This window comes from Anopheles merus, chromosome X (assembly GCF_017562075.2).
Source record: "Anopheles merus strain MAF chromosome X, AmerM5.1, whole genome shotgun sequence".
NCBI classification, from domain to species: Eukaryota; Metazoa; Arthropoda; class Insecta; order Diptera; family Culicidae; genus Anopheles; species Anopheles merus.
In genome coordinates, this window is record NC_054081.1 from 5,352,525 (window position 1) to 5,374,973 (window position 22,449).

Sequence of the window (22,449 nt, forward strand, 5' to 3'; positions counted from 1 at the left end):
GGTGTGGGGACCTGGGGGCAACTTGGTCATGGCTAAGATTTGTTTTAATGTTTTCGAGTATATTTTGACATCCTTTACAAATTAAAATTGCACAATTAATGGGAAAAGTGGATAAACGCAACGCATGCCACTTATAATAAAACAAGTTTTTAATATGTTTTTCACATGGTGCTAGCGGCCATTTATCAAGCGTTTATAGTAGTAAATATTAATTCTGAAATATTGATTATTTAGCAGACCTATCCATACCAATTCTGAAATAAATATCATATGCTTGAAAATACAGGCTTTTTTCAGGGGTTCTCATACTATTGGGATACTTTCTTGACTCTTTCTTATAGGAATTCTTATTGGATTTGACCAAAACGGTTGCTATACACTAAAATTCCCATGTCATAACGTTCATTTCGGATAGGAAAGAGTCATGAAAGTATCCCCAAGTATAAGAACCCCGGAAAAAACCCTGTAACGTACACTCCTCTAATTCTTTTCCCTGCTTTGTTCCTTTATGAAGTTCTGTTTTACAGAGCATTTAATATTTGGATACTTTTGAATCGGTTGAACGGTTGATGCCAAATCAAAAAATAACTTGATAAAGTGACACCCTTCATAACGAGTTTTCCCCTTACCCGTTCTACTCTGCTCGTTATGCGAAAAATTTTTCTGCGGGATTTTGGTGTAAATTTTTTTTAGAAAAATCTGAGATTAATTTTTGATAAAAAGTAGAAACAAATAATCTTAAACCAGATACAAAAGAATAACTTTATGTTATTTGTTTTTTTGTTTGTTTTTTTTTTTTGTTTCCCCAAAACGCAAAGCGGGGTACCGAGCAAGCCCCGTGCTCCCGTACCTTGCGCTCGAAGAGCCACCGAGGGCGAGCATACACAAACGGGTTGCCCTTTCCTGCGCGTGAAGGATAAACGGCGACACAAAGGAAAAATCATCCCGGAGCGACGAAACACAAACACACAAACACGCGCGCCGGTATCTTCCAGAAACTTCCCGAAACCTTTCCCCTGCCTTTCGAGACGCAGCGCGCGCGCACACCTCCTTCTCCCCTTGCCAAACTCGCCCCGGCCCGTTTAGCTTTAACGTGGTTTTGCGAGGGTTAAAACATGGGAGAGAAAGGTGAAAGTCATCAGCAATCTTGTCCTTGGTTTGATGGTACGCAACACACACACAAAGGACGCGAAAAATGGTAGTTAACAGAGTGTGCGTGTTTCATAGAGAGGGAGAGATAGACAGCGCGAAGGAAGAAGAGAGCTTCCTGCCAGGCAATGAACTTTGTGGTTCACTATCATCATCGTCATCTTGAGCCTTCGATGTCACCTCCATACAACCGACGGAGTAACACATACACACACACACACACATAGAAGAACCTTTGCTAACACCTGTCTGTTCCGAACCAAGCTATAGAAACGGTACGAGTTAATATACATGTGTGTGTTTGTGGGTAGCTTCACTTCTCGCCACATGACAGGACACAATGCTATTTTTAAAAACATTTAATTTTGATTTATTTTTAAGACAATTCTCGACCACAGAGAGAGAGAGAGAGAGAGAGAGAGAGAGAGAGAGAGAGAGAGAGAGAGAGAGAGAGTAGAGCGAAGTGCTCATTAACAATAAAGCCACAGCCATTCAAACATCCTTACCAAAAGTTTCGAATGAATGTCTTAGTGTCTGTATAGCGTCACTCTTCCCCACCAAGGCTAAAAATCCCATTTGATCGCACACACCACATTGTTTTTTGGCATGCTGTTTATTTTCCACCAACCGTTTGGGGGCTTTCCTTTTTTTTTTGCTGTGTTTGGTGTACGACAACGGTCTGACCTTTTGGGTTGCTCGCTGGGAAATATATGGGATTGGCAAGAGCAATGGAGAAGAAGCTCCCTGGGGCAAGGGATTTTTTACACGTGGATACAGGAAACTTTTCTGAAATCGCACACACACACACACACACACATGCACGCACAAACGTTCCACCGTTTGAGCTACGAGCATGTGTTTTTTGGAAGATTCTTCAAAAAACAATTCGCTGCTACTTCCTCTTTCTCTCTCTCTCTCTCTTGGCCTGTCTTTCTGACACTTAGTCCTCATTTTTTTTAAAATACACACATACACACACACGTACACACTGAACAAAACATACGAAAGCAGTTGTTGTTTCGTTCCTCCTGTGTTGTGTTAGTGTGCGTGTCATGCGTACAACAAATGCGGGTCGAGCTCGTTGTGTTCCCACGGTGGCAGCAGCAAAAAAAAGGACACTGCTGCTGCTCTAATGATCTATTCTTTTGTCCTGATTGCACACCTAAGGGCACAACATACACACACACACATATGAAACATGCACATAGAAGGATTAAAAAAAAAAACAATGGATCTCTTGTAGACTGTTTGTAACATTTCTTTAGATGGGAAGGCAATGGTTGAAACTGCAGGGTTTCTCCGCATGCATTATCTACATATTTGAATATGTTTTAAACACAATACGTCGCAATTCTGCGCTTTCACTGTAAGATATTTTGCTTGGAATTGAGTGTCAAAAATCGACATGGTGGTGGTGGTACGATTTATTGTTGTTTGTAACTTTGCGTGTTTTTCGTATGTATTTTTTTGTATCATTTCTTTTTGGCATCCAAAAATTAACCGGACGCATGGAACCTATGCTAACATCTACATCAAACGTGTTGCTTTTCAAATAGAGTAAATTGTCACTGAATTTAGGTGTAATTAAGTCTACTATACATAATTTATTTATTTATTTAATAGTTTAAATTGTCCGCCGAAGGCTTAACAATATGTGGTATGTTATAATGTTGAGATCAGTAACAAAGGATGCAAAAGTGGGATTTCCCAATGCAAAAAAACCTTACAGTTTTCGGTAAAAAAAAACGCCGCAAACATATCTCGGGAAACGGTCACCCACAACCCTCGGGAAACCCTTCATCAACAAAAGTTTCACAAAAAAGTGGTGAACGAAACTTTAAACTGCAGCCAAACGATTGCGTTTGACCAGTAGAAAAACAAAACTTTGGTGATGCAGTTAGAAGTAAAAATAATAACAATAATAATAATAATAATAATAATAATAATAATAAATTGTGACACTTATCAGGTTTCTACTGAGAAGATAAAACACGACGCAGACTCTCTAGTGACTCATGACATTTTGATGCAAGCGTCTAATTTGTATGCCAAGGGTCAGGACCAGCAAATGTACCACAAACAGAACTACAACAAAAGTGTGAGAGAAGCCCTGCAAACTATTGAAACATTTACGACCTCGTACCACCAGGACTCGAAAAAAAAGCGTGAAAAAGAAAACAGCTTGGTCGAAAAACAAAAACAAAACTATAAAAAAACCTTTATTTTTATTCTTAAAGTGTGTTGTTGGACAGGAGAAACATTTTTAAATAATATTGCTTCCCCCTGTGGGCATCCTGCAGCCATGAGCTGTACTGAATTTAAATGAAAGAATTAACGCTTAAAAATTATAATTTCGAGCTCAGGACCGTCCTCGCTCTGGTGGGGGGGGGGGGGGGGGCTTTTGTTGCGCGCACATCATAAAAAAATGCCTCCATCACCGCCACCGGTTGCATTGTCAAATTAGGCCACCAACCTTGGGGAGACAGGACGGTCATCTGCTCGGGCATGTCGCTAATTGGCGGCGCGTATATTACCGACGTGCAGCTGCAGCGGCAGTAAAAATTGCCTGCACTGGCCGTAACACCAGAGCCAGTGTTATGTGCCGCAAAAAAAAGAAGAAATCCTTCGTCCACCGTTTTCCCCCACATGTTGGTAGTAGGTGGTGGCGGTGGACGTATATTTTCAAGCACAACCGTTTTTTTTAATGACGCCTGTTTCCTTTGCGTGCTGGTTTTCCTTTGGCCGCGTGTGATGCTGTGCCGTTTACTTGGAAGCAGAAACATCCTCTCCTTCCCCATTCACAGGTAGTCTACCCTCTGTAAGACACTGCGGCGCTCGAGAAACCCGGAGTTTGCTCCAAGAAAAGCGGTGGTCTGTGCACACACTTGTGTGTGCTGCGCCATCATCATCTTCAGCTTGAAAAGCATCTGTGCTCGAGGATGGATGCTTCAAGAAGCAGCCCGGGCGAGTGTGCGTATGCGTGTGCACGGCAGGCCATTTCCACGCATTGTTCTGCCTTTCTGCCGCCAACGACTCCAGAAACGACCTGCGCTCTTTAAATGGGTGAGCCGCTCTGCTTTGATGTGCACCACGCAGCAGCAGTACGCCATAAAGTGCATATAAAATAACATAAAATCATAATAAAAAAAGGTTACGTCTGTTGGGTGGTGCGCGTCTGCTGTTTTTCAAATAAACAGTAGTTTGCCTTCGCGCGAAGATCGTACCCAGATGGAAAACCCGCGCTCGTGAGTGTTGGTGAGTCATCCATCCAAGCGCGTGCGGGAGTTGAGGAACGCCAGAGATGCATTTCGGTGTTGACACTGCAAGTCCAGCGTAGGACGAAGAGGTACAGAAAATAACTCCAACTGACTCAGAACAACAGTGGAGCAACCATACGCTGACCGGAGATGAAAGGGCACGTATGTGTGGGGGGATGTGCAAACCAACACACACACACACAAATAAAAAAAAAATGCAGCTTCGGTCCTAGTCGTTCCGACATGTGTGTAGGTCGCATCCGCCAACCTCGACGAAGAAGTTTGATTGATCGGAAGTTATGAGGCGTAGGGTTGTAACGCTTGAAATTGCCACCGTGAATATGGTTTTATTGCTTTTCGGAGGCAAAGATCCCTAGTCGCCATCGTTTGATGCTTTGATAGGAGAGTTGTAGCCAGTAGAATTGACTGAGTTTGCTTCAAAACAAGAAATAATTCGAGACAGATGTTTAGAATAAATCAATGGAACTGAATATTGGATAAGGAAATAAATGTATGTAAGAAGATTATCGAATCTCCTAATAATCTTAGATCCTTTCATGTTCTTCAATTTTTGAACTCTTGAAACAAAAAACTCATCTATTTCCAAGACTTGTGAAGATTCGTTATTAACTTACGAACCAGTGATGGTCATTGATTGCTACGCGGGGATGATCTGGATGGAGATCGTAACAGCTTCAGACATGCTTGTCTACTTTTGGACCAGAAGTCCCCACTCTAAAATCCCAAACTTCCAAAGATTCTTTAGTATAGAGATTCATTAATTTAGATTTGTATATCTTCCAATATTCACGTAGTTCAAGAATGAGACTGAAGATTCATAATGTACAACACTGTCACGACCCATTGGCGCCTAGATCGTCATAATATGTCAGGATCTGTGTCAAGATATCAGGTATATCCGGTAAATGATGATTTCTGAATATCTCGGTAGCTCTGGTCCAATATTCTGTGCAGATTCATTAGTATCGAGATTCATTAATTTAGATTTGTATATCTTCCAAAATTCACGTAGTTCAAGAATGAGACTGAAGATTCATAATGTACAACACTATCACGACCCATTGGCGCCTAGGTCGTCATAATATGTCAGGATCTGTGTCAAGATATCAGGTATGTCCGGTAAATGATGATTTCTGAATATCTCGGTAGCTCTGGTCCAATATTATGTGCATTAGACACATGTTGGTTTGATGTTTGGACATCTTCACTAAAACTTACTGTACAAAAAACAAGCTAATAGTTGATTGTTTTTGAGTCATCCGTCCAAAAGAAAGGATTTGGGAGAAGGAGAACACCAGCGATGCAATTCGGTGTTGACACAGCAGCGCAAGTGCAACGCGCGTGGGTCAGAGAGGCACATCAAATAACGCGAACGGGCCGAGAGCAACATGGGCGACTGACGGTAGATGAAAGGGCACAAACATACATATGGGGGGTGTGTTCAAACCAACACGGCACACACAGAAACAAAAATAAGTGCGGCATCGGGCTGAGTCAGTCCGGCATGTGTGTAGGTCACAGCCGGATTGAAGAAAATGCCATTCTCAACGAAAAACACCAGCAGGACAAAGGGAACGGAAATTGGGTGAGATGGGAGATCCGGCGTGAGAACCGGTCCGAGGGGTCCCAAACATGCAGCGCGAGCGCGATTTTTGAAAGAGTAATAAAATTTTATACTCCCAGTCTGGCTGGCGCTTCTCTTCGGATTTGTTTATTCGCGCAGAATGACGGTTTCGGCGATTTCTTGGACCGCTCTGTGCGTACTCGTAAAATTTACGCTGAGGATACGCGGGAGGATGAGGCAGCTCACGGCAACTAACTCTCGTAGCGTGCGCTGGTGAGCAATAAAAAAGCTCCGCGTGGAAATCCATCTGGAATGATATTAAACCGATTTACATCCGCTGGGTAATGGCTTGCAATTGAACACATCTATGGTGGTGTTGTGGGTTGAAGTTGCCAATTGCAATCAACCACTTCCGCGCCGCGACAGTTCGCCCACTTGAGATCATCGTACGGGTCAAAGAAGCTCGCCTGCGGCAGGACCACACTCCTTGCCATGCATCTTTCTTGCAGGAATCGTCCAATAAAAATCACATTGAGATAGAATTCATCCAGTCTAAAAGTCGTATAAGAGTCATATAGTCTCCAGTGACCGGGGATGCTCTAGTATTGGAATGTCCGGTTGGCAGCCACTATCCTTGCACACGTAATTTGACCTCCATGTTACTGTCCGTTGCAAACTTGTGCCCCGAGATGACCATGAAGCGCTGAGCTGTTGACCAGTTTTTGATTGATCGGAAGTTATGAGCAGAGGGTCGTAACTCTTGAAAGTGCCACCATTAACATGGCTCTATTGCTTTTCCCAGGCAAATATCCCCCTAGTCGCCGTCGTTTGATGCTTTGGTGGAGAGAATTGGTTGAATCTACTTCGGAGCAAGACTGCACTGGAATGAATGTTTGAAATAAATCATGGAATCTCATTCTTGTACAAGGAGATAACGGAATCTAAGAAGATTTACGATAGAGCCTTCAAAAAATCTTCGATCCTTGCAGGCTCTTGAATCTTTGAGCTCTCGAAACAAATAACTCATCAATTTTTGAAGATTTGTGAAGAATCCTTGCTAACTTATGCACCAGAGATTGTCATTGTTTGATACGCTGGGGGAGGTCTGGATGGGAATGGTACTAACTTCAGTCTTTCCGGAGTCCGGTTCGTCTACATCTGGACAAGCAGTCTTCACTCTAAAAGCCCAATGTTTCCAAGATTCACTAGGATCGAGATTCAAAATTTGTGATTAATGTATATATTAAATATACAACACTTTCACAACCCATTGAGGCCTAGGTCGTCAGAATATGTCAAGATCTATGTGAAGATATTTGGTATGTCTGGTAAATGATGAGTCCTAAATATCTTGGTCACTCTGGTGGCATCTTATGCAGGAACCTTCCTTTCGGTTTCTGCATGATCTGTTTCTTCATTCCGCATCCAACAGAGAGTCCCTAACTTCACATCATTTATAGAAAAAATACCTTCCAATATCCTTAGACGCCAATTTCTTCATTTCTTAGACTCATCATTCAGGTTCGGGTGACAATTCAACGATCTCTTGTCGCTTCTAATCACCCAGGGGGCCAGTCTCTAGAGCTCTACTAAGGCTAACCCACATCAGGCTACTTCCAAATTGTATAAATAAAACCCCTTTTGTTTCGTTGTCTTCATATCTCTCGCACTCATGTCTATACATCTCGCCTCTCTGCACATCGCGTGAACAAACTTTGCAACACCCAAAGACAACATAAACAAACACAACATATGATTGTGCATCAAGAGCCTCCCCCATAAACCCTCCTCCACCTATTCCCTCACGGCTTACGGGGCGATCGGGTCGGCTTTCTTGTCTTGCGGCACACAGTCGCTAAGATATGCATGTGCGAATACCATTTATCCACCCCTTGCCTTGTTCACCTCTCCTACACGCGCTCCCCCAGCCTGCTCATCCCACGGTCAACAAACAACACCGTAAAGTGAAGGCAAATATGCAAACATTCGACCTTTTTGCCAATGACCGCAAAGATGCAACACGCTGCACAATTCCAGCAGCTGCGCGCGGAGAGGAAAAACGAACAAACCGAGTGAAGCGGTGAAGAGAGCTGGAGAGAACTGGTGGATTCGTTAGAATATGCATACATTAATGCGCTGAAGGAAAGAGAAAAAGGGAAGGCCGACGGGAAAGTGACTCCACAAGACAAGTGACCGCCCGTCCGCTGGTTGGAGTGTTTCCGGGTGGGTGCGCATCTTCGCAGCAAGGGGGATGCCGGCCGGGGTGGGCAAGGGTTGTCAAAGGCTGGCGGGTTAATAATAGTCGGCCCCCCTTTGTTCCCCGTCCCGCAAACGGTTCACGCGGCTGAGCAGACAGCGCAACGCAACCCCCCAGACACACTCGCGCAGCACATTTGCACTCGGTTGGGAGGTTGGGGGTGGGCTGGGAGGAAAATTATGTTGTCGTAAAAGCATTAAAATGGGCAAACGGTTGTGTCGCGTTTGTTTTTGTTTGCGTAACATCGGCATATGCTTCCCGCAGGTCGAAGGGAAAGAGAGAAGAGAGAGAAAGCTGTCCCCAATGCTTATTTGTTTATGCGTAGGGATACGCCGTGGCTTATTTATTTCACACAAAACAACAAATCCCGTAACAATAGACTAGAGCAAAGAAGCAAAAACAAGATCGGAAAAGCGTCTCTAGAGATTGGGAAATGAGAGAAAGGGAAAGAGAGGCGAGCGAAAAAACAAAAAAAAAAAGCGAAGGTAACGAATGATTTCGAAGCCCCTGGTGCGGTAGCACACAGAGAAACATACCGCAGACGACCAAAGGAAGCAGCAAGAAAGAGGGAAAGAAAGAGATAAACAGGTAAAAGGGCATCAAAAGATACAGACGCACAGACACGCATACATGGATCTTACCGTCAGCACACGCATTATCGGCCGCCGCAACACACAAAGATTGCGTCTGCACGGTTTTGTGTGTGTGTGTGTGTTGCAAAAGCAAAAAGGTAAATGATGATACAACAAAAGCACGTTTCAAACAATTCTGCAGAAGCTGCAGAAAGACGTGTATACGCGAAAATGCAGCACCACATAGGCGCGCGGGCGCAACCGCACACGCACACACAGACCCACGCGCAGAGGTGCTTGAAAGTCAAAACTCCCACTAATCAACGTACAGCCACACAGCCGCACACACACACACACAGGCAGGCAGGGAGACATATGGGCGCACGCGCGCACGCACACGCACAGCTGCACGTGCTGATGATGATGGTCGTCGTCTCACCGCTCATCATCGCTCCCTTTCTCTCTCACTCGTTCACACCAACAAACCCTTTGTGCCATTGCACAGTGGGCAACGGTCATAAAAAAGTCGGGATGAAAATGTTTTTTTTTTTAACCCATTCTACTCGCGGCTGTACTTCATTTGATACTGTTTAGTCCAACTATTTGATTAGTGATACCTGGGATCATACATGTATGACAATGTCATAGTTTTTCGTTTTTTTGTTCAAATTCTGCTTTTATTGCAGAAAAATGCGCAACAACAACTGAGGTCTTTTACGATACTAGCCAGCATTCTTATATGGAGTTTGACAGTTGGCGGCTGAAATCATGTGAACACTCCTTACAAAACCACACACAAAGCTAGCCCACGATTTTCAGCCTCAAAGCTAGAATTTGATTCGAGTATCTGCTCGAAAAAATGTCAAAACAAGGTCGTGTTTATCAATTATTCATCCAAGGTACATTACAGAGCTCAGGTGTTGGGCTCTATAATCAAAGTGTATGAAGACCAGACATTGGTCTGCTCATCGAAGATGTTGTATCGAAACAAATATGGTTGTTAGGGCGTTCAGATTTGATTTAACTTACAATTAGCAGTATTTCACGTGTTTGAAGAACGTTTACTGAATAGAATGAAGACTTTGAGATTGTTTTAAATATTCGTCAACTTACCAGAAAGCCTGTCCGAGCAAAGGTGACGTTCAAATTTGGTTATAAAAACAGGCTATAAGATTACTTTGGAAACGTGTATGCAAGCCCGCCATGTAATTGACAGCGATTTGCGAGGGCGCGCGAGGGCTCGCACGCCATACAAGTTCACCGACCCAGAGTCCTCGCATTAAAGAGCTTACGAGCCTTGGTAGTTTTTTCACTCCTAGTTTTAGCAGTTATAATTATAGCACCCCAAGAGCAGGTATAACATTGCAAATTATAGCTTGGGCGTAAACGCCTAAATTTTGAGATTTTATTTTGCAAAAATCCAAAAAACATCGAAAGGCGATCTTTTCGACGAACAACACAGCAAAACATGATTTGTGAATAAATATTAAATATTTCTAAAGATTTCTTAAAATATCTTAAGATTTCGAGCAGATGATACCACTTGCAACCCTCGCAATGTTTGACGGGGGGATTGACAGATGTCTCCCACAATGTTGCCCAGCAGAAGCGATTAAAATCAACCGTCTGATAAGATATACCTCGGGATATGCCTCGCTGAATATTATACCAACATTGATAGCTGCTCGAAAACTGCTATACAACGCAACTGACATTTTCGAGTAGCGAATAACCGGGAATTCAAGCAATGTTCCTAAAACTGAAGCCTTATACTTCCCTTAAACAGCACCAGTGTAAGGGAGTTTAGAACAAGTCATTTGAATTCAACTGTGCTAGGGCTTTTCCGTTGTTTTCTTCTAGATTTGCTTGGAAATAATGTTTCCTTTCGGTATAGTTGATCATATAGCAATTTTATACTTAAATAATACCGATTTTTTAGAACACAACCTCACACAAAATTATATTTTGTTTTTCATCAAAAAACCATAGCTATGAATGAAAACTGAGCTAGACTGCATCGTCCATCGATAGAGAAACGTCTAATTTACGAACACAACAAATCATGGCGCTTTCAACACACTTAATCACACACAAAACCACAATTTCAGGCATTTCGAGTACTAATCGAACAGATATAAAAAAACAACTTCGAGCAAATGTCACTAGGGAATTCAAACAGCTGACAGGCTGAACGTTCAGCCTACGATCTTAAAAGGGAAAAGGGTCCATGAATAGAATCAAAAACAGCAATAAAAATTGCGTCTAAATAGCACATACACTTTTCAAGCAAAACATAAAAGGGTTTTCGGATCGAATTGAATTACAAAACAATTTCAAATTAAAAAAAAATTAAGAATAAAAACATTTCAAACTTGGTGATTGGTTGATAACGGTTGAAAACAGAAAAAAATATTTAAATTTCAGCAATTTTGAAACTTTGCTAGCTGTGAAGAATGCAATAGCAAAAAAACTTATCCAATGATATAAGAAAAATCGCTAAATTGCATACTTTGACGGACTCTGCACTCCCCCTATTTACGTATTTAGAGATATCTCGAATTGAGCGGTTATCAGTGAAATAAAAGCGAATTTTCGTGTAATTTTGCTTGAAGTTGTAGGCTTTAACCACTAAAGTAGTTATTTCATCTGATGCCACATACAACTGAAGGTAACATTTTTACATCTTTTAAAATGGTTTTTAAAGTTCAACCGTAAGTGAAGTTTGCCATTTGCAGTTAAAAAATTGATGAGTCAAATCAGTACAATTTTTGCTCAAAGAACTTTTACATTAAAAAAAATCACATATTCAGTTCCAGAAAAATATTGGGTGAAGATTTTTTTTTTTTTGCTGTTTTTGTACAGTCATGTTTGCCCAATGTGCATTGTTAGGTTATTCTATTTACTACTACACACACACAAACACACGTACGCACACCAAACAGGCTTGTTTGAATGCTTACATTTTTCTTCTCTTTCTCGGCTCCCTCTCACACACACACACACACACACACATACACGTATAATTGTGTGGCATTAGGCTGAGCATATCCTCCCCCATCCCACCCCGTAGTGCCCACGGTGTGGCGGTGTGCTTTTCTTTGCGCAAAACGCTCCATTCATTTTCCTGCCCGTTCCCAGTTTTTGTCCCCGGATTCCATCCCCGCCAGCCCCCGTTTTCATTCCAATTGTCTTCACCTGCGCGTTTTTTTTTTGTTTCCCTTTTAGCGCGCACACACACACACATATACACACAGTCAGTCAGTCAAATCGATACTGTTTGAACCTGCACACAAACACACGTACGCAAACGCACACAAACAGGACACAACGTGTGTTTGCCCCGTCCTGTGTGTGTGTGTGTGTGTGTGTGTCCTGCTGCTGTTTGCGTGTGTGTTAGAAGTGTTCGAACGGTGAAGGAACTAATGGGCAGACAAAAGAAAACAGAAAACACAATAGTCGACAACAACAACAGAACAAATGGACACCACCACCACCACCACACGGTTGGAGCTGTCTTCTTCTTCTTATTCTTGCTCTTCTACTTTCTCCTCCCACAGTGTCAACTCGAAAAGTGTCCTTGTGCACGGTCACTTGTGCACACTGCGGGTGTGCAGCAGACACACACACACACATAGAAAAGCACACACAAAGCGTGTGCGTGCCCGTGCGTGTCTAATAGAGACACGAGAGCGCGTGCGAGTGTGTATGTGCGCTGTGTGTGCGCGCTTCCTGTCAAAAACAAGAAAACTCGAACATAGGAGGGGGGGGGGCGAGGGTTGGGGGATAAAAGGTGAAGCGGAAAGTGTTAAAAATGTTCCCCTCACACACACACACACACACACACGCACACAGAGACACCCTTTTCTTGGCAAAGGGAGCGCACCGATCCTTCCCTCTCCTTCCCGCTGCCCGCACACAGTATCGCGGAGGAGACATCGACCCCGCTGAAGCACGGAGGAGGGATGTCCAACCCGTGGCCACGGGGGGAAAAGGGGTGAGGAGGGGAAGAGGAGCACGAGGACAAGGGGCACCCTCAAACTCGAGGAAACTGTGGATATGTGTGTGTGTGTGTGGTTTGTGCCCAACAGGAAAAGAAAACTTACCTTCTTCTTCTTCGGCTTGCGCTTCTTCTTTTCACTCCGTCATATGCGTGTGGCCTGTGTGCCTGTGTGTTGGAGGTGTTGGTTGAAAAATGGTCTCCTTTCCGCGGGGTTGAAAGATGTGTATGTTTTTCGTTTTTATTTTTTTTTGTTGCTGCTGTCGGTGTGGATGAGTGGTTTCTTGAGGGAGCAGGAGCGCGGGGTGGGTTCTTTTTCTCAACTCTTCTTCACCCCGCACTGCTCGCAGGGCCCAGAGCCACAGGAGGCACGTCACGGAGGAGAGTCGTCCTGGGGTTCACCCCTCCTCCGGGAAGTTGGCCACACAGCCACACGCACACGCACGCACACACACACACACGCACGGGTCACAGCTTGCCGTGCGTGTGCGGGCGATTCGTTTGATTGTAACGTTCGATTTTGGGTCCCGTTTTGTTGGTGGGTTGCGCCTCGGATTTCCTCGCAATCGGAGACACCTTTCGAGAACTTTTGGGCCTCTCCTCGCAAACACTACCACACACACACACACACACACACCCTCACTCACTCAGACACTAATATGTTGCAAAACCCCTTTGCCGAAACCACCACGGAAGAACCGTGGCACCAGCCGAATCGGTGGCTTGCGACAGTGGTGAGCGGCAGAGACAGGCAGGGAGGTGGGTTTTGGTTCACTCACCGCGTACTCCTTCAAACACAATTACGACCGAGCGGAAGATGCGATACACTATGCGGAAGCTGGCATGTACGCACCCGACGCAACATCTGTGTATTTCCGCGAACTGATTTCAACTGAATCGGGACGGGCGCGTAGGGATGTCACGGGCCTGAGCAATCATTGCTCCGCGCAAAGGGTAACGACTCCGATCCGCAAGCAGGGAGCGGACCGGAACGGGTGCTCCGGATCGGTGTGGTTCGCCTGCTGACAGCCTGTGAGCACCTTCACGTACGGTCTGCTCCCGAGATGTGCGGTTCCCGAGGCATCGGCGAAATCAAATATCCGCGCTACTCGACTATCACATTTTACAGCCAAAACTTGTTTGAAAAAGGGGTATTTTTGATTAAATTTCATTGCTTTATACATCTTATCAGTGTCACCATGATTTGTGTTGATAATTAAGAAATTTATTGGTTTTTAATGGTTTGAAAATTTGAACAAAAATAGTTTTGTATTTTAAAAATTTTTCAGCAGATTGTACTACTTTGACAAATGAACCGCAAATTAATTAGAAAATCGCGCATCTCTGAACCTGCGTGTGTCGAGAGCCGCATAACTTTGTACGGAGTGTATACTGAGGCGGCCGAGCAAATACCCAAGCGCCACAGATTAAGCTTAAACGACTGGAAAATTGAATATCCATAGAAAAAAAATGAAAGCTCCACAGCTTCATTGGTTGGATCAATAGATGGCGTATTACAACTCATCATTATATTGCTATCCTTTTCTTGCAATGTGTTTCGACAAGTTGCATTTTATTATGACCTATATAGCCTTCTAACTTTCTGAGCAAAAATCTATATAAATGGTCGTGTGCCCAAGTGCCACAAATCCACTAAACGACCACTAAACGGGTTCTAAACGACTCAAGCTCTCAACCTAAACGGAATATAGAAAGACTTCGTTTACCAGACGGCAAATGACTCATGCATTCTAAAAATAGTAAAAAGCTGGTGGCGTCATCTGGTTGTAGAATGGAGCTTCCTCGCTTGGAGGAGAGCTTTCTCAATTCTCAACAAATTGAAACCGCTTAAAAGCCAGAAATATTAGAATTTTTCGCACAAATCATATCAAATAAATGATAAAGTGTATAAAAGAACAAAATTAAACCAAAAACTATGAGTAATCAATAGCATTTGAATTAAAAACGTGAAATTCGACTTACGCGGATATTCGAGTTACGCGGATTCGCCGGGAACGCGTAGAAACCGCGTAACTCGGAAACAGACTGTACACGTATCTGACCACACGACTATTTATATACATTTTTGCTCAAAAAGTTAGAAGGCTTTATGGGATATGATTAGATGAAATTTGTCAAAACACATTGCTAGAAAAGGACAGCAATATAATGATGAGTTGTAATGCGCCATCTATTGAGCAAACCAATGAAGTTATGGAGGTTTCGTTTTTTTCTATGGATATTCGATTTTCCAGTCGTTTAAGCTTAATCTGTGGCGCTTGAGACCAAACGACCAATTGTATAGATTTATGCTCGGAAAGTTAGAAAGGTATATACGCTATGATTAGATGAAGTTAGGTGAAACACATTGCAAGAAAAGGATAGCTGTGTAATGATGAGTTATCCCAAGTGCCACAAATCCACTAAACGACCACTAAACGGCTTCTAAACGACTCAAGTTCTCTACCTAAACGGAATATAGAAAGACTTCGTTTAGCAGACGGCAAACGACTCATTCATTCTAAAAATAGCAAAAAGCTGGTGGCGCTATCTGTTGGTGGGATACCCCAACCAGTTGAGCTTCATCGCTTGGAAGAGAGCTTTCTCATTTCCTCTGTACTGTTGTATGGTTTCGCATTGAAGTTATGCATCGCTAGAACTAGAACGGCGATACGATTGTTTAAATACTAAACTCCAACAGAAACCACCAGCACTGAAGCAAGTGAGATTTGAGTAATGGTCGTTGGTGTTGATACCCACGTATCTGACCACACGACCATTCATATAGATTTTTGCTCAGAAAGTTAGAAGGCTATATAGGTCATTATAAGATGAAACTTGTCGAAACACATTGCAAGAAAAGGATAGCAATATAATGATGAGTTGTAATACGCCATCTATTGATCAAACCAATGAAGCTGTGGAGCTTTCATTTTTTTTTCTATGGATATTCAATTTTCCAGTCGTTTAAGCTTAATCTGTGGCGCTTGGGACTACTTTGACAAATGAACCGCAAATTAATTAGCAATTCGCGCATCTCTGAACTTGCGTATGTGGAGAGCCGCGTAACTTTGTACGGAGTGTATACTTAGACGGCCGAGCAAATAGACGTACAGCGAAATTTGCGAGATTTCGCTCTGGTTTTCGATGAAACACGAAGAGTTTTTGATAAATTGTGATGATCAAATCGCCTAGACTGAAGAAGATCAATTCACCCAATCTACCTGCTCATTGTTGTTTATAATCATTTGGCAGCTAGATTTATTTGTTTATTTATTTATTTATTTCATAGAGATACTACCAAAAAGATAATGAGAAAAAAGATCGCGTGTAATTTTCTTTAGCTTTTTAAAGCTCCACGATGGAAGTGTTTTACTTGAGTCCCAAACGCTACAGATTAAACTTAAACTAGTTGAATATTAAATATTCATAGAAAAAAAACGAAAGCCCCATAGCTTCACTGGTTTGCTCAATAGATGGCGTTTTATCCCAAGCGCCACAGATTAAGCTTAAACGACTGGAAAATTTAATATCCATATAAAAAAATGAAAGCTCCACAGCTTCATTGGTTTGATCAATAGATGGCGTATTACAACTCATCATTATATTGCTATCCTGTTCTTGCAATGTGTTTCGACAAGTTTCATCTTATCATGACCTATATAGCCTTATAACTTTCTGAGCAAAAATCTATGTGAATGGTCGTGTGGTCAGATACGTGGGTATCAACACCAACGACCATAACTCAATTCTCACTTGCTTCAGTACTGGTGGTTTCCGTTGGAGTTTAGTAATTAAACAATTGTATCGCCGTTCTAGTTCTAGCGATGCATAACTTCAATGCGAAACCATACAACAGTACAGAGGAAATGAGAAAGCTCTCCTCCAAGCGATGAAGCTCAACTGGTTGGGGTATCCCACCAACAGAGAGCGCCACCAGCTTTTTTGCTATTTTTAGAATGAATGAGTCGTTTGCCGTCTGCTAAACGAAGTCTTTCTATATTCCGTTTAGGTAGAGAACTTGAGTCGTTTAGAAGCCGTTTAGTGGTCGTTTAGTGGATTTGTGGCACTTGGGATAACTCATCATTACACAGCTATCCTTTTCTTGCAATGTGTTTCACCTAACTTCATCTAATCATAGCGTATATACCTTTCTAACTTTCCGAGCATAAATCTATACAATTGGTCGTTTGGTCTCAAGCGCCACAGATTAAGCTTAAACGACTGGAAAATCGAATATCCATAGAAAAAAACGAAACCTCCATAACTTCATTGGTTTGCTCAATAGATGGCGCATTACAACTCATCATTATATTGCTGTCCTTTTCTAGCAATGTGTTTTGACAAATTTCATCTAATCATATCCCATAAAGCCTTCTAACTTTTTGAGCAAAAATGTATATAAATAGTCGTGTGGTCAGATACGTGTACAGTCTGTTTCCGAGTTACGCGGTTTCTACGCGTTCCCGGCGAATCCGCGTAACTCGAATATCCGCGTAAGTCGAATTTCACGTGTTTAATTCAAATGCTATTGATTACTCATAGTTTTTGGTTTAATTTTGTACTTTTATACACTTTATCATTTATTTGATATGATTTGTGCGAAAAATTCTAATATTTCTGGCTTTTAAGCGGTTTCAATTTGTTGAGAATTGAGAAAGCTCTCCTCCAAGCGAGGAAGCTCCATTCTACAACCAGATGACGCCACCAGCTTTTTACTATTTTTAGAATGCATGAGTCATTTGCCGTCTGCTAAACGAAGTCTTTCTATATTCCGTTTAGGTTGAGAGCTTGAGTCGTTTAGAACCCGTTTAGTGGTCGTTTAGTTGATTGGTGGCACTTGGGATGTTTGCTCTGTATGGTTTGATGATCTTTTCGACTGAAAGAGAAATGGAGAAGATTTTGTGATTGATCTATGTTAAAATATCAATCTTTATGTTTTACCCATTCTCTCTTTTCCACTCAGTTTAGGCCGAATATCTCTGGGCAAAAGAAATATAAAAAATATGCTTAATATGGCAACGGTACGATTGAATACATATTTTGCCCATCACTATAATCGCTAGAATGTAGTGTTCCGTTTATAATCCAGACTGATGAATAGCTTTTTTGTTTTTTGTTTTTTATTTCTGGATAAAAACCGGAACTCTGAAGCCCAATAACCCTCTGAAATTAATAAAAAAAAAACAAAAACAAATGTTTTATAGGTTTAGTTTGCCGAGGGCTCTACATTATCGCCCATGCCGCTGAATCTGGAACACAGATTCTGCTGAATACAGACACAGGGTAACTCGGGCAATCCGTCGACGTGTGTGTGTGTGTCTGTGTGTGCGCCCATCTGACTGTCAGCCGTTCGGACTATTGTTGTTTTGATTGTTGCTGCTCGGTTCGCCAGCCAATTTCCTCTCCTGTGATAACAACCGCGGCCACGCCACAAAAAAAAACCTTCCCGCTCTCTCCCACTAGCCTCCCCAACACCCCTCCAGCGGTGCCACCCTCCGTGAGAGGAAGGTACACGATGCCCCGGAACGTGGCCCCAGCGAAAAAGCAAAGCAAACGAGTCCAGCCCGCACCGAACGCCGTACAGCCGGGCCACCGTCGATAAGCGGGACGCCATCGTCTTTGAAGTGTGCGGATTGGCCACACCCCCCCCCCCCCACCCTCGAGTTCCCCAAGACTCATTTACAAATCAAGAGTAGCTTCCCACTTTCCCATTCCTCACGACACGAGCGACCGTACGATGGTGGTGGCGGTGGTGCGGTAGCGCGCAGTTTCTCGTCCACGGAGTGGTGGTGCGGCGTGTGATTGTATTCTCGTCCCTGCGCTCCCCCGCCCGATCTGACCGATGCGTTTGGCAAACGTCTCTGCCGCCCGCTTTCCCGCTGCCCGGTGCAGCAGCCGGTGCCGATGTGTGATAGATTGTGCATTCCGTAGTTGTTTTATTTGTGTAGCTTCGAGTTAAAAGTAGCCACCATTCTTCGCCAAGACTGTTTACTTCCTGCCCCACCCCCTCCCCCCCTCCATATCCAATTTGGTGCCAAATTAACCGGGCTCGAACTGTAGGCCGCCCGTCACGCGTAAGTGTCCTGTGCGCGTACCGTACCCAAAAGGCAAACGAACCAACGAGCATTATCAATTTTTATTATATTTTTTTTCAAACTCATTTTAGGTGCACGCGTGCGCTTCCCCGATGAGCCAGCTGTCCAGCATTGCCACGTGTTTCGGGCACGTGGTGCTTGCGGCCGTTACCGGCTGGTCGCTCAAGTACCTGCCCGGGCCGACCGGTGCGCCCGGCGGGCCGCCGGCCGTCTGGCTGATGCTCTGGTGCCTGCTGGCGTACAGTGCGCTCGGCATCGTGCGCTACAGCCATCCGCAGCCCGGCAAAGCGCTGCGGCTGCTGTACGACCAGGCGGCACTGGTCGCCCGGGTCGGCCCGTTGCCGCTGCTGAACGCGCAGCTCTACCTCGAGCCGGACCAGACGCTTGACCCGGCCCTGCCGTACCGGACCGGGCTCGGGTACGCCCTGCCGCTCACCGCCCTGGTCGCGTACGGCGTGTGCAACCTGCTGCGCGATCTGAACCGGCGCCACATCGGCGAGCACACGGCGACCGGCGTGCTGCTGCTGAATGCCGCCGGTCTCGCCCTGGCCGCGTCCAGCACGGACAACTACTGGGCGATGGGGCTGGTCGTGTCGTTCGTCTCGAAGCACTTCCTGCTGCCCGTGCTGGCCGACCGGTACCGCATCCCGCCCGCCCTGCTGTACACGTACGGGCTGTGCTTTTACGAGATCTTCGCCGTGAATGCGGTGGCCGATGTGCGTGCCGCCACGATATCGGTGATCATGTAGGGTCGAAAAAGTCAACAAACAAACACGCGCTTACCAAGCGCGGCCATTATTACACAACGGCACCAGTTTACCCCTTTTCCCCTAGCCTTACAGGCCTATCATATTGCGTTCGAGCTTCACTAGAACGTTCTTTTTTGTTCACTGTGCTTTCCCGCCGGCAGAATCAAGCAGATTAAAGGTTAAGACTGGTATCAATAGCTGCCGGAAACACGTAAATTCATCCAATTTGAATTTCAACCAATTAATTCAATTGTAAGCGCTGCCTACGTTCGTAATTATTCTCAACACTTTCATCACCCGCACTTAACCTGTTTGAAAAATTGATTTATTGATTTCAAGGCAGTGCTCAATCAGCTTGTTTACACTTACACCGCCCGCCGGTTGCTTCGAAGCACCACCTGTCGCTGGAGCAAGAACGAAAAAGTCGACGAAGCCGGCGAATACGATGCCAATTTGTCTCCCGTTCGATTCGTGTGCTTCCGTGTATGATAGATGTGTAAGGGCAGGGAACGATGTTTTATATACAAACACACACACACGTGCATATATTTTCCAGCCGTAAAGATGTTCCGGACAAGGAAACATTGCGCTTTGCGCACACACAAAGAGAGAGAGAGGACAGAGTAACGATGTACAAGGGCTTACGACTTACGAGCTATGCTATTCATATACATTCTAGATAGTGGTACAATTTTTGTAACAATGTAACGTTTCTTACCTTTCCAGTGTTAAAGCGTGTTAAAGCAAAGGTCGAAAGCGAGGAGAGACCAGAGGTTTTTCATACCTTTTTACAAAATAGACACTTCGCAATCGAAGTGTAAACTACTGATACCGGAACGCACATCGCCATATCATCGTTACATCACACCAGTTAGGGAAATGGATTATCTTTTTGTTTTTTTTATGAAGATAGTTAATAACGTTCAGGCAGCAGAGGTAAAGTGAAATGTTAACATTTATCAAATGGTCCATTACAAGTAGCAGTAAGAAATCGTTTATGCGTATTATGCTAGCTATCATTAATTAACACGTATGGAAACAGGATTTGGTGCAATCAGGAGTTTTTTTTTCGTTTTTGTTTTAAGCTGATGTTTCTACTATTCATATATACATGTACCAGTAAGTTAGGGCGAATTATTGTCTAGAAATTTATACAATCATATGCAACACGTGCGTAGCATGACCGCAAACTACTAAACATGGCATTCGCTAGCCACGACAAAAGTACGCTAAAAATTCCATTTGCTACGGGCTTGGCTTGCTAAAAAACCTTTCGCTGCTGCTAATCGTAAGAAATGGGTAACAAGGAAAAAAGACATGACTCAGATAAAAGACATCTTCCACGGCAACGCCTGGTGCAAATCGCTCGCTGAAAAAAAGGGTTTCATAACATTATATACAGGTATTTAGAGGAGAACAAAACAAACATTCGGTACAATTTTTGTAACATGCACAAGAGCTGCGCGACCACCAGGGAAATACGCGCAGCGAGCGCAGGGAAATATCGATAAAGAGAGGAATATGTTTTGATATGTGTATGAGTCGATGTATTGTTAACGTCTGTTATTAATGTACGGTTTGAAATATATATATTTACAATCAAACATTACTAGCGGCCGTAGAAGATTTGGAATATCCGATTGCTTTTAGGGACGAAGAAAAAGAGGAAATTTGAAAAAAAAATTGCTAGCAAGGGTAAAGGCCAGCGATGTCAAACTCATTTCGGGCCGTAGCCAATTTTTTGTATGATATTATATGATTACAGAAATAAGATCGTTAGCAGTTCTTTTCATTTCGTTTTGGGATAACAGTTTCGTTGCAATAGTTAAAACTTTGATGTAAAACGAAGTAAAAAAAATTAACAATTGCAGATTACAGGTACTCCCCGATATATGCCATACTCGATATACGCGATTTCGCTTTACCCTATGATTTAAATTTGACAGTTTTTTGAGCAAATTGTACTAATTTGACACATCGGATGTCAAATGCAAAATAAATTTCCTTTTGGTCGAAATTTAAAAAACCACTTTAAATGGTACAAAATTGTGATCTTCAGTTGAAATCAGATTGAATAACTAATTTAGTGGCTAAAACCTACCACTTCAAGCAAAATTACACGAAAATTAGCTATAATTTGGCTGAAAACCTCAAAATTCGACTTACGCTAAAATTGGAGATACGCTATTGCCTCCGGTCCGCATTAATAGCGCATACAGGTCGGCTCGTTTAGTTCAGTCCAGCCTTAGATAAATTCTCATTTGACCCCGACTGTGCAAGGTGTCATACAAGTCCTTCGTAGCCGTTACTCCCTTCCTGCCAATCTCCATAGAAATCCTCATCCTCATTATGGCGACCAAAAAAACAGAGGCATAAGCCCACCTCTAGTTTATCTCATCATATTGGTCTTGGTAGGCAGCCTCGTGGAAAGCTCCGGATCGTTTGTAACGTGCTATCGAAAGTAACACGTATTTTTTTTTCTGATAGCTGCTTTAACCTAATTTCAAAACGTTTTGCAGAATTGTAATGTTATAAGCTGCAACCATACCTAAAGAGGGGTTCGACCTTTCCCATAACAATATGCAAAAAAAAAAAAATGTAAGAGATTTCGATTTTAAATTCCTGTGGGTTGAGTGATTTTATTATTTTTTTCTTCACCAAGCACCTTGATTAATTGCTTTAAAAAAAAGTAATGTTCCAAAACCACATACAGATGAGTAAGATACTTCCGGATATTCACAGTTTTGTCTGAGATGTTGAAGCTAAAAAGCGAGTTGTTTCTTTA

The 22,449-nt window shown here is 43.2% G+C and overlaps 2 protein-coding genes across 6 annotated transcripts in view; one reads left to right on the top strand and one right to left on the bottom strand.

Moving 5' to 3' along the window:
- The window catches only part of LOC121598315 (zinc finger SWIM domain-containing protein 8 homolog), a 26,310-nt gene extending 12,582 nt beyond the window's left edge, over window positions 1-13,728 (bottom strand). The window contains exon 1 of one of the 4 annotated variants that reach the window (XM_041924982.1): window positions 13,597-13,728. The gene's annotated coding sequence lies outside the window, so the exon portion shown is untranslated. The other 3 variants (XM_041924996.1, XM_041925004.1, XM_041924989.1) reach the window with 3 other exon arrangements.
- Window positions 13,729-18,145: 4,417 nt separating this feature from the next.
- Window positions 18,146-21,409, top strand: LOC121596291. 2 transcript variants are annotated; one of them, XR_006005270.1, is made up of 3 exons: window positions 18,146-18,894; window positions 18,987-19,916; window positions 20,004-21,409. XR_006005270.1 is itself a non-coding variant. In XM_041921102.1 (2 exons), exon 2 carries the CDS (start codon window positions 19,008-19,010, stop codon window positions 19,662-19,664), a length of 657 nt encoding a protein of 218 aa, XP_041777036.1. In that variant the 5' UTR covers window positions 18,146-18,894; window positions 18,987-19,007; the 3' UTR covers window positions 19,665-21,404. The 2 variants fall into 2 exon arrangements, 1 of the variants encoding a protein (XP_041777036.1); XM_041921102.1 differs by having other exon boundaries at window positions 18,987-21,404.
- Window positions 21,410-22,449: the final 1,040 nt, after the last annotated feature.